General features: G+C 39.3%; 1 protein-coding gene across 4 annotated transcripts; it reads left to right on the top strand.

The window, feature by feature from the left end:
- The first annotated feature begins 1,503 nt into the window (after positions 1 to 1,503).
- On the top strand, positions 1,504 to 17,830 carry CCDC14 (coiled-coil domain containing 14). Of its 4 annotated transcripts, none has more exons than XM_080399755.1 (13): positions 1,504 to 7,320; positions 7,986 to 8,041; positions 8,921 to 8,996; positions 9,643 to 9,715; positions 9,809 to 9,949; positions 10,971 to 11,210; positions 11,300 to 11,394; positions 12,413 to 12,758; positions 13,468 to 13,609; positions 14,209 to 14,288; positions 14,727 to 14,945; positions 15,027 to 15,159; positions 16,511 to 17,830. In XM_080399755.1, the coding sequence occupies exons 1-13, from the start codon at positions 7,288 to 7,290 to the stop codon at positions 17,493 to 17,495; spliced, it is 2,619 nt and encodes an 872-aa protein (XP_080255881.1). In that variant the 5' UTR covers positions 1,504 to 7,287; the 3' UTR covers positions 17,496 to 17,830. The 4 variants fall into 4 exon arrangements, with proteins under 4 accessions (XP_080255881.1, XP_080255880.1, XP_080255879.1 ...); XM_080399754.1 differs by having other exon boundaries at positions 12,413 to 12,857; XM_080399753.1 differs by having other exon boundaries at positions 12,413 to 12,980; positions 14,730 to 14,945.
- Positions 17,831 to 18,286: the final 456 nt, after the last annotated feature.

Genomic DNA, 18,286 nt, shown 5'->3' with positions numbered 1-18,286 from the left:
AAGCCAAGCAGTCAGGCAGCAGACTGGGATCAGGAGGGCCCATGGCCAAGCAGAGCAGGGCTGTGGTGGAGCTACAACCTGACATCCTTCAGCATTGCTGGGGCAGGGACTGATGGCCCTGGACTGCGCTGAAATAAGAGTCCTGGCTCAAGGACAGGCATGGGGATGATGCCAGGGAAGCCTGGCCAGGGCCATTCAGGCCACTGATGCCCTCAGGGCCATGGCACATAGAATAAAACATGGAAAAGCTGGAGGTCTTCAAGAGCAGGCTAGACAAGCTCCTGGCAGGATGGGCACAGACATCTCTGATCCAGCCTTGGGGCTGAAGGAGAAATCAGATCTGGGAGACCTTTAGACTTGCCTTCTTTATTTTGACATCTTAAGTTTGATGCCATAGATCTGAATTACTCTACAACTGTTGTGGCCTGTGGTGATGTTCCCCCAGACATCAGGAAAGATGCCTGGACAGAATGGAAAGACATCACACCAGAGCTCTTAAAGGTCCTGGATCAAAGAGCAAGAAATATCTCCCCCACTTCTGGTGCAAATATACAAAACATTGATAATTTACATCCATAGGCTGTTATTTACTATATTTATTATTCCAGTAATATTGTTATACTGATTACATTTTCAGTTTGGATAATCTGCTTTCACCTCTATGTCCATAAACATTCTGTATAGTTAATATAAAAATAACAGATGATGAACACTAGTGTATTAGCTGTTTTTATATAGTAGAAAGTAGATTATTTCTTCAGCTGTGCTTCCTTTGGCCCTGAAGATTTATGGTTTTCGTAGTCAAATCACTTGCTCACCCAAGTCATACCACTGTTGCCAAAGAAAGGATATGCATGAATAAATGTCCACTAACACATTTAAAATTATAGTCAGGCCACACTCTTGTAAAATTAACATCCTTCCAGATGTAACAGAATATTTCCTGTACTCACATTGTTAATTTTATCTGTATTTTTATAACTGGTAATCATTATGTGCTTCCCCTTTTTCCTCCCATTTTATTTATGGAGTGGTTTTGGTATAGTCTTTCTTAACTCTACCCAACAAACGTGCTTTAGGCATCCAGTTAGTCTCTGATATCACTGATGCTCCCTATATATCTAGCCCCTAATCATCACAACACACTTAAAAAAGAAAAGCCTAGGTCAAGCCCAATTCAAGTAATTTGGGTGTGATACTGGATTACATAAAACTTCCTCTGAATAGAGGCAAAATAGCATGCATTTTCCTGTGATGCATTTTTAATTTGCGCTAATAACTGTGTTAATAATTTTTATCTCCAGATGGAAGGGACAGCTATAATGCATGTAGGTGGACCAGCTCACATGTGGGAGGCACTGAATCTCCCAGAAAATTTATTTGTGAGTGTAATGAATATTGGAGATTTCATAGAAGAAGTTGAGTGGCTGAAGTTTTTAGCACTGGCATGTAGACCGATTGAAGTTGTAAGTTTATTAATACTTTCATGCTATCCTGGATGAATATGCCGTACACTGTGATTTTGAGTTAATGTTTTTGTTGAAACAGTAATCACATGTTTTAACCATCTAACCACTAACCCAGCTGCTGTTTTTAAAGTCAGGAGGAAATCCTTTTTAGGAATAAGAGAATTACTTTAACTATATTCTTTCAGGGATCAATGGAGCAAGAATATTTGTAGAAGGCTCTTTTCCAGCTTTTCCCTTTCCAGATAATTTGCAACAGGTTAAGCACTGGGGAAGAATGCTGGAGAGACAGGGACAAAGGTTGCAAGCTTCATCTAACAATTTGCTAAAGTTGTTTCTGCAGCGCTATGCCATAGCTGTAAGGGTAAACCCAAAAGAGTTCCTTTGTTGCCAGCGTCACTCAGCAGATCTGACTGATTACAAGTATCCTGGTTTTGTATTGCTATTCCTCACACACTCTGAATTTGTATAGTTAATGCAGATGACTGGAGCAAACTTCTTTGTCAAAGGAAGCAGATCAGCATCTTTTCACCACTACCTAATATTCAGACAATCTCAGTCAAAGAAACCCAAGTATATGAGGGAAACTTACTACCGTAACATGTGTTTTCAGTTACTAAGAAAACCAAAAGGCAGGTAGTGGTTTTAGATCTAATGGCAATTGATAGTCAATTCATATGGGAAGCAGACTGCAGTTTTCTAACATAACCTCAAGAAACCAGAATGTAAGAGCATATCAGTTAATGCTGACAACCCAGCAAATACAGTCACAAATTTCACTATGGATTCAGAAAAGTACCTAGATACTTCGCACAGCATTTAAATGTGTTGCTTCTTCAATTCTTCTAGCCATTTTATAAAGAAAGGAAAATGGATGTTATTCCATTCTATTCTATTTCATTCTGTTCTGTTCTATTCTATTCTATTCCATTCCATTCTATCATATTTTATTATCAGTGGAAGATAACCAGGTTACTGAGCTGACATGACTAGTTAGATGTATTGGTGAGACTGATTTACTTGCAGATCTTAGGAAAGGACCCCTCTCTCTGTCATCCTAAATACTAGTGTTGGGCAAATGTTTACAAACTGAGGACTGCATGGTTCCATAATTCATATGTGGGGTCATTTGGAGAATTAGCAAAGCACTGGTTATAGCGTTGTTATTATATTGGTATAACCGACTTTATTTTCTAGCTGAAAGCTTTAATTCAGATGAGATTAGGCCATGTATGTGAGCAAGGAAATACATGACACCGAGGTAACCAAGAGTGGACTTGAAGGAAAAAAAAAGTAGAAGCAAATTTTTCTGAATAATAATCACAGAATCATTTAGCTTGGAAGGGACCTGAGATCATCTGAATGATCTGGTACAGCTCAAATCAAAGCTAAGGCTTCAAGCAGAAATTTGTGGACAAAGCCCTACTGGCTCTTTGCAAAAGAAGTATATTATTTTAAAAGTCTCTCAGATATTATGACTTACTAATCAATGAATCTGTTTCTAAAAACCCAAGAGTTGAGCAAGATTTAACCTTGGTAGGACAAACTGCATTGACCCTTGTCTTCAATACTCTCACTGCTAGTACTAATTCCAAAACTTGCCTCATGGGAAATTTGGACAAACACTCTAATTACAGGCAATTATCTTTAGATAATTTATTTGCTCTTCTTCTCTTGCTCCATTTCTTTTCTTAATTTAGAATGAAAATGAGAAACATTTTGAGAAATTCATCTGTTGTTCGAGTTTGCTCTTGTCCTAAAGCCATCAGATTCTAGATCTGCGATTAAACTTGCATATTGTGAAAATAGCCTATGTGTTTTTAAAGGCTATTTTGATGTCACGGTAGATTTTATATTTAGTAGAGCAATAAATAAATAGCGGTATGAAGTTCTAGCCAAAAATACTATTTTCATACAGACACTTTCACTAATAAAAATTATTCCCATAAGTAGGATTGCCTGAAAAGACAAGTTCTGGCAAAAGTTATATGAAATACTAGTGGAACTGCCCTGTTACTTGAACAAAAATGTGCATTGATTTATCTTACGTAAATAAGGAGTCACTTTTTAGGTTCAGTGCAGTGCTGCTTATTTTATGTTCACGTGGCGCCATCTTATGAGAGTCAAAACTCATGCACAAGTACTTGTGGCATAATGTCACCAGATTTCAGAAAACTCTGGGTTGTTATTTAAACTGTCATCAGCTCAGAAAGGTCAAAACAGCTTTAATATTAGTAATGTTTTCTACAAGTAATAATTCAATAACTTTATGATCTAGTCCTTGTGAGAACTTCTCAAGGTGAAGAACATTTAATGTGCTTTACATAAGATACTTCACTTAAATGTGGGCAGATAGGCCAAAGCTAAGTTGTTTGTGTTTTTCTACTATATATACATATCAGGAAGAAGATATAAGGTTTATACACCCATTCATTCCAAATACATCACAAAATCAAAATTTTATGACATCCCTTCTGAACCATGCAGATCATGGATCTTCCATGCAGTGAGTCCTGCTGTAGCTTTCGATACGTATGATTACCTTTGACTGAGACACTGAAAATCTACAACACTCTGGAGGTTATTTTCAAACTCATTTTACAATTGCAGCACAGTTCTAGGGTCCCTAATATTCATCTTAATCTCATCATTATATCTTTACCTATCAAACTGAAAAGTTCTCTACTAAATTTCTGCTTCCTCTGATAGTATTTCTACTGTGATCAGGACATCCCTTTATAGCCTACAGTATTTTATTTTTGCTTTACTAACCTTTTATTAAAAGAATAGGTCAATATAACCATTTTAGAATGTGTAGCTGTGGCCTTCTGTGGTGATAAAAGGAGCTTTGAAGACAAGAAAGTAACAAATAAGAGAATCGAGGCTTATTCTTAGAGATAACAACAGGGACAAGGCTACAAATTCGAACAAACCCACTCAAGACTGATATATTTGTACAACTCCCTAGAAGACCCCTTGTGCGCATGCGTGGACCCTGAGGTCAATTAGTGGACATGTTGATGAAGATCACCGCTAGAGACCCCTAAAAGACTGACTTATTTCGCAGCACATGGGCAGAGTGTATTAGCATATCATAGCCTATGTATGATGATTCCGGGAAATATCATGAATATATAAATGGTTTCTTAGAAATCTAATGAATACATATAACTTGAACACTACATAACCTCTATGATTTCGGGCAATGGGTGCACTCATCTTTGCAAAACCATTCAGATGTGCACGCAGCATTGCAATAAAGACTGCCTGCTCTCTAAAATGCCAGAATGAGTCTTGCAGAGTTTCTCTGCTGATTTCCACAGTAGCACCTTAAACCTGTCTTTTACAAATCAAGTACCTGTTTTCTGTAGGTTGCATTCTTCACTACATACTCATGTTCATCTCCCCTTTCCTATTTGTTATATGTAGATTGAAGGATAAGCGGATACACAAAAAAAGCTGTTCATGCTCTTCCCATTAGCCAAGCTATAGCTTTATTCCTTAACTGTACATTTAAGGGGGTTTGGGCATCTACCAAATTAGTCTTAATCAATATCATTTATCATTGATATTCTTGGCATACTTGTCTCATAAAAGGCTCCCAATTTTGTGAAATACTCTGTTGTTCAGTACACACTAATTTTTGGTTGTAACCCACTGTCCTGGTTTCAGCTGGGATAGGGTTAATTTTCTCCTTAGTAGCTGGTACAGTGCTGTGTTTTGGATGTGGTGTGAGAACAAAGTTGGCAGGACACTGCTGGTTTTGTTGTTACTGGGTAATGTTTATACTAAGTCAAGGACTTTAAAGTTTCTTGGGCCCTGCCAGAGAGGGCTGGGGAGGAAACTGGGAGGGGACACAGCCAGGGCAGGTGACCCAAACTAGCCAAAGAGGGACTCCATACCATATGACATTATGCTGAGTATATAAAATGGGGGAAGAAGAAGGAGGAAAGGGGGGACATTTGGCATTATGGCATTTGTCTTCCCGGGTTACACGTGATGGAGCCCTGCTTTCCTGGGGATGGCTGGACACCTGCCTGCCAATGGGAAAGTATTGATGGATTCCTCGCTTTGCTTTGCTTGTGTGTGCAGCTTTTGCTTTACTTATTAAATTGTGCTTATCTCAACCATTGAGTTTTTATTTCTTTCCAGTTCTCTTCCCCATCCCTTTGGGTGAGGGGGAGTGAGCAAGTGGCTGCGTGGTACTTGGTTGCCGGCTGGGGTTAAACCACGACACCCATTCAGAGGAAAGCTTAATGTTAGTTTCTGCTAATGTTTGATCATGCCTAGGTTAGTATTTTATTAGGTCACTAGACCTTGTTAGTACTGGCAGCAGGAGACTTCCAGAACTCACACTGAATGAGAACATTACTTGGTTTTCCTTGCTGGGTACTGAAAAAGCCCCATTTTCTGGTGAAACTGGAGTGTTTTACAAATGGTTTGTCTTGCCTTTATTAGCTTAATTTTGTTTGATTTCTTTCCTTTCTGAAACAAAAGAGCTTTGTTTTACTTTATCCGAGGAATGTCCCCTCAAAAATCTTTGGTCCCCGAAAGCTGTGTTCTAAGGGTATTTATTACTTCACCATTATTAAGCATACCACTCTTGTGTAGTTTGCTGTTTCACCCTGGTATTTCAACTTAAACTGTAAATTATTTAGTTTAAGAATAAGCTTTTTGTTATTTTCAGTGATGCTTCATGAAAAGTGGACAGCACCTCAAGTATTAAGATTGCAAATACAACCACATATATGCTTCAATTATTCATAATTCAAGCAGTTTCTCACTGATTAATGACTTGAGCCTTTTCCTCCACATGTATTTTTGTCCTGTACAATTTACACATTGGGAGAGCACAGATGTTTAATATTTATATGCACTTCTGCTATAGTACTCTTAATAACATAGTAATATAAACACATTTTCAGCCTGAGTAAATGTAATTGCGTTCACTGCCATGTTTTCAGAAGGTCTATTTATTCAGCTAATAAAAGCAAATATATGCAGAACACTAATATGCGTCCGTGTGTGTGTGAAAACTGCGGCATCATCCCTTACAATCCATACACACAGACGTTTTCAGGGATTGCCAGATTTTAACACTAGCTGAAAGCCAGCATGAAGAACAAAGAACTGATGGTTTTAGCCTGTATGAAGTATCACCATTTCCCTTTGACTGCTACCAGCCTGCTTTTGCCTTTTGCACCCCTGACGACTTGCAGGACACCAACTACATAGCCAAGCAGAGGCCCTGAGGTAGCTTTATGTGCAATCCCTCCCATGGAGGTGTCACAGTTTTCGCTCAGGGTGGCCTACTCATCTGCAAGTCCCATTTTTCCATGTATTTTATGAGTGCATGGAGTCCCTGCCCCACAGGAACTTCTGCCCGTGAAGGATCCCTACGGCATCAGACAGGACGCTATGGGAGGACAGCACTGGGCCAGGAAGACACAGCTCTGTGAGGTGATTTCTCCTTACTAAGCGGAGAGGCCGTTGCCGGGGGAGCGCCGCGCTGCTCCCCGCAGACGCACAGACAACCAGCTGCCCCTCACAGCCCGCCTTAGCCCCGCCCACCCCGTTCTCTTCTCCTCGCGCCCACTCTCCGCCAATCCTCGACCGCGCTGCGTGACGTAACTCCTTCCCCTTCCCGCGCCTGCTGCCGCCGGCGCGCAGCGAGGAGCCGCCAAGCGGGGCGGACCAGGCCAGGGGGCTTTAGCTCCGCCCCCCCCCGTAACGGCCGCCCCGCCAGTCAGCCAGGCAGGCTCGGGATTGGCCGGCGCTGGGAGCGCGCCCCGCGGGAGGGGCAGAGCGGGGCGCCGGGGCCATGGCCCGGCCGGGGGCTGCGCGGCCCTGCAAGGTGCGTGCGGGGCGGGGGGCGTGGGGGCGGCTGGAGCCCCTTTGCCGGCCAGTCGGGTCTCAGCCTTTCTTTAGCCGCCTCATTAGAGCCCTGATTTGCCCGAAGGGAGGTGAGGGGTGTCCCCCTGCAGTGCGGAGCAGGGCGGTCGGCGTGAGGGGGCGTCGGGCCTTGGGCAGTGGGTGCCGTTGCCGTCCCGGGCTGAGCCCGGCACCCCCTCCTCGGGGCTCGGCGCCTCTCTGTGCAGTAGGGGCACGGCAGCTTGCCGCTGCAGTTTCTCCACCGTGGTTTTCCGGGGTTTGCGTAGCGACTGTAGTTTATTCTTAAAATCCCACAAGACCACGTGTGTATTGATCGAACTTGGCTTCAGTCTGGAATGTATGTTTTGTAGGTCGGCCCTTGGCTGTGGCCTTCTGTGAATTACTGTATCTGTAGAGTGCTATGGAAATTAATAAAGCTTCATTCTGTAAAGGCGTGCTTTCTGAAACCAAAACTGGGAGATTCAGGCCCTGATGGCAGCAGCGGGCTCCATCCTTGCTCTGAGAGCTGTAAATTACCTTTAACTGATCTGCCTCAGCAGCTGTTCCGGAATGTGGGGGCAATGGTAGTCTTCAATTATGTTGTGAAAGTACTTCACGAAAATCACAGTATATTTCTGTAATTGGCAGGTACTGTCTTCTGGAAGGCTAACAGGAGCGGCTAAATTAAGAAATGGAAGACAACAGTAAGACCTTAATCATGAATACTACCTAAGATTGAATGTACATGTCAGCGTTTGGGAACCTTATACTTGTCATACCTTACAACTAGCCAAAAATTATTTGTATGTATTGGAAGCCATTTTTAGCTGAAAGGCTGTATGGCCAGTTTCTAAGCAGCCCGTGAATAGACTGAATAGAAATTTTTCATGTAGTAGTACAGGGTTGACTCTCTGCATGTTTTATAAGTAAAATATTTCCTTTCTATAGAATCATAGTCATTTAGGTTGGAAAAGACCTTTGAGATCATCTAGTCCAAGTGTTAACCCAGGACTGCCAAATCCAGCGCTAAACCATGTCTCTAAGCACCGCACCTACCCATTTTTAAAATGGGTACCTCTAGGGATGGATTCCGCCACCTCCCTGGGCAGCCTGTTGCAATGGTTGACCACCCTTTCAGTGAAAAAATGTTTCCTAATCTCCAGTCTAAACCTCCCCTGGTACAACTTGAGGCCATTTCCTCTTGCCCTGTTGCTTGTTACTTGGGAGAAGAAACTGATGCCCACCTCATTACAACCTCCTTTCAAGTAGTTGTGGAGAGCGGGAAGGTCTCCCCTCAGCCTCCTTTTTTCCAGGCTAAATAACCCTAGTTCCCTCGACTGCTCCTCGTAAGACTTTATAGTTACTAGCTCTATGTAAGACTTGAGTAAAGACTGAATTCTGCTTTGAAGTAAGCTGTTAATATCGGCTGAACATGTTTGTTGCAGCAATGCAGAGTTTTCAGAAAAAGGTTACTTTGTTCCTTGACAAAATTAATTTGCTTTAGTTTGCTATTATTGAATAAAAGTATTATTTTAATTTGCGTATTAAGGAGGTGGTATAAACAGTGAATCTGACTTTTTCAGGATTGGCTTAAGAAAAGGATGTTATTCTGAGGTAGAGTCTGGATGCTCTCTCTATTCCCCTGACTCTGACAATCAGGTAATTCAATGGCTTTTTAATACAGTCATCCCTGTTTTCTAAAGAGAAGGGAAATTGGAATAATTTGAATAATAGAAGAAAACCAGGTTAATGTAAATACTACTGCATCTGCACTAGAAACAGCTCCTACAAAGCTAGCAAGAGTGTCTGTACTGTGTTTTGAGGTATCAGCAAGCTGGCTTTGTGTGCAGTGAATTTGGCTCTGAGAAACCACATTAAGGCACAGGATGTATTTTGCAAACGCAGCCATGCAGTTCATAGACAAGGGCTGGTTCTGGCAGAAGTATAGCCCTGTTTGTTAGACTTTGTGCCAAAAAGTGAGTGGTATGGAGTCAGTGCTGCAGCACTGTTTTGTGTGTAGTGCTGAGTCAGTTATCTCCAAAACAGAAATCGGTGGTAGACAGTAGCTTAACATCCAGCAAATGGACACGCATGCAACAACACAATTTACTTATTTTGCAAAATTTGTGTGTTTGCAAACTTTTATGTAATTGCAAAGTAAAATGGAAAATGACACAGTTTTGCTGGTTATCAGTTGTTCTTTTGCAGATGATGGAGTGGGGATCATTTCCTTCTGAAATAGTATCTTTGTTTACTGAAAGAAGACAGTGAGACTGATTTTCTGACTGCATCATTCTTTGTGCAGGTTGATATTATCCATAATGGGCTTGACCGTTGTGCAGCTTTACTGAAGAATATTTTACAAAATGAGGCTACAGGTTGTACCTATTGAAAATTTAAGTTATGTTTTTAGATTTTGTAAGACTGTTTTGATTTGTTTTGTGACCGGTTTTTCTTTTGACTAATACTAGGAAAGGAGGCTATCCATAAACAACCTAGGAAAACAACTTCCATTAAAATTACTTCCAGGCCTTTGCTAACCAAAGGAAACACTTCCAAGAAGAAAGCGTTGAAAAAAAGCATTACCCCTGCCCACATCCAAAAAGAAATTGGTAAGTAAACTTTCACAGGCTTGCTTTTTTCTCAAACAACATTGAGAGACTCCTCAACTTCTTGAAATAAAACAAGGCTTCAGATAATTGCTGTTGGTTGTTATAGGTTGATCCAGGGCTGGATCCACAAAAAGATGTAGACATTACTCATTGTCTTTTAGAAACCTTAATTGTTTACTAAACAGTTACTAAAATTCACAGACGTTTGAACTTAACGTACAAGGAAGAAAGTTGAGTGTGTCTATAAATACCAACATCATCATGTTTAGCTGATAGGAAGTGTGGAACAGAAAATACCCATGTCCCATTTCTTTTGGACAGTGAAGCATTACAGTGCTTGGTCTCTGTTTGGGTTACACAACTATAAACTGTCCAGGTGCTAGGTGTCCAGCCAGGCTTCTCTCAAGGATTGGTTTCTGGAAACAGGAAAGTGTTGCAGTGAATAATAGGAACTCAAGTGGTTTAGTGGCTTTCCACTTGAATGGAAAGGTAGATGGAGTGCTGTAGGGTGAGCTGCTCTCACATTTTATTAATGTTTCTCACTCTCCACACCGCTTCTTTTGTGTGATTTTTAATCCGGTAGACAGGTAGGGCCTGTAGACTAGATGTGTAGCAGAATGCCTATTTTGTGAGCTGTAGAAGGTGAGCACATTGTTGATATCTTTCCAGCACTGTAAGAATACAGAGTTTTAATTATACCCAACATAAAGAAAATTAGGTTTGGAGAATGCTTTGGTATTGGTTATTGAAAATGGTTTAAAAGCTTAGAAAGCAGCTAAGTAGAGATTTTTAGAATTGGCCCTCTGTCCAACTCGTTTAGGTTACTCTGTCTGGAGGGAAAAAAACTGATGAATTGATTTGCTGGTGAGTCAAAATCTGACTAGAATCTTAGTCTGTAGAATCTTTTGGTGTTCTTTTTCAAAGGAACTTGCCAGAGTCTGCCTGACCAGCACAAAGGGTTCATGTAGATGGAGAAGACTGGCAACTTTAGCTGGGTTTTTTGTTCTTTCTTTCTCTACAGTGCCAGTATCAAGTAGAAAACTTGCCTCGTTCACCACACCTTCTACTGAGAAGGAACTTTCCAGTGCAGCACAGAATCAGATGGTTCAACCAGTTCACGTGCTTTGCAGTCAGCACTCTCCTGTGATGCATCAGAAGCTGTGTGAGCATGTGCAAACTCAAATGTCTCTGATAACTGGCCAGCCACCACAAAACAGTAATGAAATCCCTACTGTCGCTTCTTTTCCTACCTCAACTCATGGTTAGTGGAACTATTAATGTAGAGCCTGCTGTTTACTGTATGAGTTTTGCCCAAAATTGCCCTGATCTGCAAGTGTTGTTTTCTTATAGGATGTCAAAATGTTACAGCTTTTAATTATCGATTACCTACCTCCACATCAGCTCAGTCATTGCAGCATTCAGCTAATCCCTTATCTACTCAGTCAGTAAGTAAAAGTTTGATTCTGACTATTAGTAGACATTTAAAATGAGCACTGCCAATTTGTTTATACATTTATTCAAGTGTGTGGGTTTTCTTGGGTTTATGTAATAATTTTCCTTAAGAAAACAATTTGCATATTTCAACCTATAGTGATGAACAGAATAACAAGAAGAATTACAGCTATTTAAAATACATTTTATTTAGACACCAAAAAATAAAATTAGAGGTAATTGCAACTGGGTGCATGTTTCTGCATGGTGAATTCTCTAATGGAAAGCAAACATGGAAGGTGCAGGGGATTACTCATTATTGTTAATAATTATGTTCTCCATAATGCACTTTAGGATCATTGACCAACTCCTGATAAAAGAAATCATGTTTCATATGTAGCTTTGCCCTACCAATGATCAAGTTGATTATTTCTTCAGACACTGTGTATTATCTTAGAGCCACATTTTGAAATAATTCAGGGCATAGAATAGAACTCATGGAGAGTTCCAGCTGCTGCCTTGGGAAATGTGGTAAAAGGCTTGCACCTTGGAACTGTTAAGACTCTATAGACTTACCTTCCATCTCTAGGCAGTCCATGTATAGCTAGTGCTGTCCTTTTAAGAAGTTTGTCTGCTTAAAATATTGAAAGGTGATGGTGTTGTCTTTTGTGAGTTTTTTTATTCCTTTTTCCTGTCAAGGAATGAGTGTTTATGAACAACAACCAAAAAAAAACCCCAAACCCAAACGCCACCAAAATGCTGCTGAGGTTTTTTCTTTATAGAACAGCTGAAAAAGAATGGTGCTTTAATGTTGTCAATAACATTTAAAATAAAGGTAATCTAAACCACATTTACATTTTAATTACTCCTTAATATACTGGAAAATTATGCAATTAATGAACTGTAGTTACTTTTATAATTTGCAAAGAATGATGAAGACTACATTGAGTCAGACAACGGTAGTGCTGGGTTTTTTTGAGATTTAAAAAAATCATGTTACTTTTTTGTTTAATACGAATATTCTTTATGCAGGATGTTCCTGTAGGCAGTGGCAATGAATATGTGCCAGAAGTGGGAGGACCTGTGGTTTCCCCAGTAGTTTCTGCTGCTCCTGCTGCGCAAATACAGTCTGCCACTGCTCTTTCGAGTGTGATCCCTTGTATAGCATCAGGTGCACCAAGTAACTCTACAGTGCCTACATTCATTCCATCATCTTCTGGCAGAGAGATGACCCCAAACCATGAGCAACACATGAAAGAAGCGGATTTGATAAGATGCATACAAGCTCACCTGGCCCTGTTACAATCACATGAAACGATGAACAGCGGGACTGAACAGAAGCACCATCATCATTGTCCGGCAAAACACAGTGCGTCAGGTAACAAGGAGGAGAATACTTCTGATGAACACAGTGAGGACTTGGTCAACGAAGAAGAGTTGAATCTTCTTGACACAGCCCCAGTGAGAGATACAAGCTGTAAGACAAGTTTTGTGAAGAAAGTTCTAAAATCTAGAAAAGAAAGCCCAGAAGAAACAGCTCATAAAGTTAAGACTGTAAAGTATCTTCTGGGAGAGCTCAGAGCACTGATAACAGATCAAGGTCAGGACATTTTCATTGTGCAGTAGAGTGATTACATGGAAATAACAAAAGAGCTGCTTTAAATGAGTGATCACTTCAGTTTCTGGAAGTGTCAGATGATATATGACATCTTAGAGTGGTTTTCCACAACTGTAATAGCTTCATGTTTCACTCTGGATAAGTGTCACATTATTTTTTGGAGTATTTTAGCATTACTTTAAGAACTAGGGTAAAGATTGTTCTCATTTCATGTGCAGTGGTTTTTCCGCTGAGAAGGGGAGCAGTGTAGAAGGATTGCAATAGCAATCCCACCAAGGTTGGTTTTCATAGTCAAGCTTAAAAAATTTAAATAAATAAATATAATTAAAATAAAGATGAGGGTTTCTTGAAAAAAACGTAGATACTACGCTATATCACTTTGTAGATTGCTTAGTCACATATAAAATATTACTGTCACATTCCAGGTTTACATGTTTACGACGTCTTTTTTTTCTTGCACTATTTGCAGATGATTTGGAAATGTTAAGGCTGATGAATGAAATAGAAGACTGCGTATCATTGCTGCCAGCTGTAGTGGGAAGTACAAATATACAAGCTGAAATAGCACTAGCTTTACAGCCTCTCAGAAGTGAAAATGCCCAGCTGCGTAGGTTAGTAACTCATCAGTGATTCTGTATTTACTGCAAAGGCACCTAAAGCACCTTAAACTGGTCTGTTCTAAATTGCATATTTTATCATTGTTATGGTGTAAGTGTTACGGCCCTTTCATTCTTGTCTGTGCAGAAAATGTGTTGGTAAGACTACATAGTTTAAAAATAAATAATTAACACATAGCAAGACTTCAGTTAATACTGATATTCCGGTAGCCTCAGTTATATCATGATTGGGCCATTGTCTAGGCGGGATCATCATTCTCTCTAAAAACTGCAGTATCTAGTTAGCCTGCTTATATTCTGTGTATAGTGTATTCTGAAATGCAAAAATGTGTCTCATTTCAGGGAAGCTCTCAAATCCATAACTGGGTAGCAGTTCAGAGGGAAAGATATTTACCAGAACTTGTAAAGGGTCTTTTGTATTGAAGAAATATAGGAATATAAGAAAATGCATTAAGATCTTTTTTTATATTTCTGAAACATTCTGTGATATTTAATTCTCAGTAACAGCTTCTTACCGAACTAATTTTAAATGCAGTGGTTTTGAACTTATTCTGAATTTTCTGAATTTTTGCTTTTTCACAATTCATATTTAGGAGACTAAGAATATTAAACCAACAACTCGGGGAACAAGAAAGAAGTGAGAAGACATCTGGACAGACCTGCAACTATGAATGTAAAGTACTAATAGAGAATGATGTTTGTTAGGGACATTTTGTTAAAGCTTTATTTAAATAGATGGCCATATAAAGATACAGATACATAAATAAATACCAGTATATGTTGTGGCCTTTAGTGGCAACTGAACTAAGTGTTGTGCGTCTAGCAGTGCAACTGCATTTGCATAGATTGTTGTGCCTGTTTGAACTCCACATAGTCAGACTCAGCTCTTCAGCTGCCGAGCAGATTATTTTTCCTTATGTGCCTCTTAAAATGAAGATTACATATCAGATAATTAAGAAGAAAGCTTGAGTTCTATCTGGCTGCCTCAAAAACCCCTTCTGTCTGTAAGCAAAATTCGTATTACTGAGATTATTTGAAAACTTAGTTTGATTTAGAAATTCAAACTGTACCACACAAAACGCTTAAACTTTTCATGTTTTACTTCTGGTAGTAGTTTCTTTGCAGTCCTTGAATATGATGCTCCAGAGTCAATTGAAAGAATCACTGAAAGGCCTTGAGTCACTGCAGGCTAAAAATGAAGAACTACTTAAAATAATAGAAAGTCAGAAAGAAGAAAATAAACATCTCGCAAAAGATATTCAAGATAAAGAAGAAGAATTGCTTGAAAATAAACAGCACTATGACATTCATTCCACCAAGCTCAAGATTGGTATGTGTTTTAAAAGCGTTCATTCTTCATTCAGTGTTCTAAAACTTCAAATAAATAGGTAAATTCTTCTTGGCATTTTAGAACTGGAAGAGGCATTAGCAAACGTGAAGAGCCTTCAGTTTAAGCTGGAAGCTTCAGAGAAGGAAAATAAGATTTTGGGCATAACGTTACGTCAGCGTGATGCAGAAGTTAACAGACTGCGTGAGTTAACCAGGTACTAATGGCTAAACTATGGGGGTTTGCCCCTTGAGATTGCTTTTCTTCCCCTTGCAGCCCCATACTTTGGATTATTGTAATCTTTAATATCTTGGTGGTAGGAGGTCATGTAGGCTAATACTTCTCTTTGTAGTTACTTTTGCTACAAGGGTGCTATAACATTAAAAGACAGTTGTCATGCTCCATGATTTGAGTTCTGTTGTAAAGTGAAATGCTATCTAGCATAACTTGTGAAGAGTTTTATTTCTTAATAGCAGACCTGCCAATAAGGAGCTCCACGGGAAGTGCACAGACCTGTAAGCCTACTGGTATTTCTTGTGAAGCTGTAGAATTTGGAAACTAACTCTTAACCTGAATTAAGGAGGAATTATTTTGTTTTTCTTTCTTTCTTCACACTTCACACAGAAATTGGACTGTTTTGAGAAGAACTCACTTCAAGAGCCACAGCAAGCTCTTCCTGTGGGAATGAACAGTCCTTTCTTTAATTGTACACATATTTGAAGTAGATCATACCCAAATATTAATTATGGGTAAAGGTGGGAGTTCTTGGATCACTGGATGAAGGTGGTGGTACTTACCATCTTTTAGACCTATTACTGTGAATTTATTTTGTCATGGTCTTTTATGATGAATATAGTGACAAGCTGGACTTAAATAGCTTTTTGCATGTGCAAAGTGGTATGTACATAAAATTTGTTTGGACATGATGTGCGGAGGAAGTTAAAACTTGTCTGTCCGGTTTATAGCTGATACTTCCTGGAACAGCAGAATCTTTTTAATCAATACTTCAGATTCTGTAGTAGTTTAGCCACACTTCACACTTCCGTGACTACTGTACTAACCACCAGATGGTAGTATAGTGATGTCCTATTACATGTGTGTCTGCAAATGCTATATACAGTAAGCATTTAAGCATTCAGTTGTTTTGATGTACAAACAAGAAGAATTATTTATTTTATTATATTTTCTATTTAGATACAGCGGACAGAATAATTCGGAAGAAATTCTTGCTGATTTTGATAACTGTTTCTATATGCTTTTTAACAGTTTCTTGACAATTTATTTCATTTTATAGTACTGTAAGCACACAAAATGAAAATAATCTCAGTAACTTCATTGGCTTGTGCTATTTTAGTTACTTTATAGGCACATTGAACTGAGCCAAAGAAAGAAATTCAAGAAACTTGGAATTGGTTCATATTTGTACTACATTGTAGGACAACACATAGAAAGAGAATTGTAATTTTGCTGCAGTCTGATAAATCTAATGTTTTGGTGTTATATAAAAGTTTTTAACTATTTTTTTCGTGATCGTTTTTAAGTCTGATTAATTGATCTTACCTTAACAGAACCTTGCAGGGCAGTATGGCCAAGCTTCTGTCTGACCTCATGGTAGACAATATTAGACCTAAATCTGAAAAAAGTCTCTCAAAGTCTCTCTTGGAAGACCACGAAAAGCAGATGCTACCTGATCCGTTTCCTGGGAGTACTTCAGTAATGACTTACCTTAAAAAATTAGAAAAGGATCATATTTTGACAGATACAGAACTTCAGTTCTCAAATAAAAATGGAGAATTAGAAATGCGAAATCTAGCCTATGAAAAGGTTGCAACTGAAGGAAGTAAAATAAACAGTACATTCCCAGAAAAAGGAACATCAACTCCCAAAATACTACTAACCTCACTGGAGCAAGATGCAGAAACAGTTAGTGATTCTGGGACTTTACTAGATGACCAAAACAAGTTGGATGAGACTGTTTATATTCCATTGACTAGCAGCGCCTCTAAAAAACAGCAGCTAATCTCTGAAAGAACTGGTGTGCTACCCCAAAGTAGAGGGGCTTGTAAGATGTTAGATTACCACTGTGAGCTCTCAAACTCTGTGCAGCAGAATGAATGTGAGATATCAAAGGATCCAACTCTTGCGGATAAATTAAGTGCTGGGTACAGTGTGAAGAAGACTATGGAAAACACGCTTGAAGTTACAGGAGATAAAGTGAAGCCAGAAGGAGACAAAGTCCAAATGAGGCCAAAAGGCATTCCAAGCGGAGCTGCAAAAGACTTCACAGATAACCCAGACCAACCTCAGCCTAGTACATACCCTTGCATACCAATGCTATTTCCGAAAGAAATTTCTCAGAAAAAAGGCAGTCGAATAGTTGATTTTAGTTCCATTTCCTGTGATGGTCTATCAGGGAAGTCTGAGTGGAGTGCATCCTCTTTCTCAACGTTTACTTCTCGAGATGAAGAGGACTTCAAGAATAGCTTAGCAGCTTTGGATGCCAACATAGCTAGGTTACAAAGAACTCTGCAAAACAGCATTATGAAACAGTGAGTATGAGGAAACAAAATGGGGTGCACTTGTCTGGATTATTTAGGTTTTTCTGAGGTATATTAATAAGTATGGTACTGATACAAATATTTGTATTTTTTTGGTATAAAATGACTCTTTCCTAGCGGTTTAAATTATGGATTGGATTTGTTCCTCCTTAAGCTGTGGTGCTGTTTCCCTTGATGTGTACAACTTGAAATAACTTGTTTTAAACTGTGATCTAGGTTTATACCCTGTAATTGCAAAACTAATTCTTAGAACAGCACTTCATAATAACTGTAAGAAACTGGTGTGCTGTTGGCAGTATGGTTTTTCCATTAAATGATAAAGTACACTCACATGCTTTTCCTGTGTGTTTTTTCAAAGTAGTAGGAACAGCATTGAGAGATGCGTTTGAAGTCAGTTACAGGTGTGATAAATTTTATTTCATTATAATTTGAGTGTTATAAAATGAGATGCATAGTTATTTTCCTCAGTTATGACCATGTGTTTCAAGAAACAAGCTCCTTGTTCTGGTTCATGAAGGGTGTGCAACCAGTAGAGTCAACATCAAAGAAACAGGTGAACAGGATGACTTACTCAGCTGCATTGCTTCTTAATCCAAATTGGGTTTAATCAAGAAGTGGGAATTTAACTGGTAAAAGGGGAGCTGCCTTGAACATGAAAGTGTTCTGCCTCGACTAGGTAGGTCTCTTCAAGTTATTTTGCTTTTATTTGTTTTATTTTTTAAAGAGGAACTTAAGTGCAGAAGAACAATTGCAAGGTGCCATACATGGGCAAGAGGTTCCACAGGT

This window comes from Falco punctatus (assembly GCF_963210335.1).
Source record: "Falco punctatus genome assembly, chromosome: 8".
Classification (NCBI taxonomy): domain Eukaryota; kingdom Metazoa; phylum Chordata; class Aves; order Falconiformes; family Falconidae; genus Falco; species Falco punctatus.
This window is presented reverse-complemented; position numbering and strand designations above follow the sequence as displayed.

Coding starts and splice junctions, on each gene's coding strand:
- CCDC14 (XM_080399752.1), top strand. CDS start 7,288: ATGGCCCGGCCGGGGGCTGCGCGGCCCTGCAAG. Junction 8,997..9,642: donor CCCCTGACTCTGACAATCAG/GTAATTCAATGG, acceptor TTCTTTGTGCAG/GTTGATATTATCCATAATGG. Junction 11,211..11,299: donor TTTTCCTACCTCAACTCATG/GTTAGTGGAACT, acceptor GTTTTCTTATAG/GATGTCAAAATGTTACAGCT.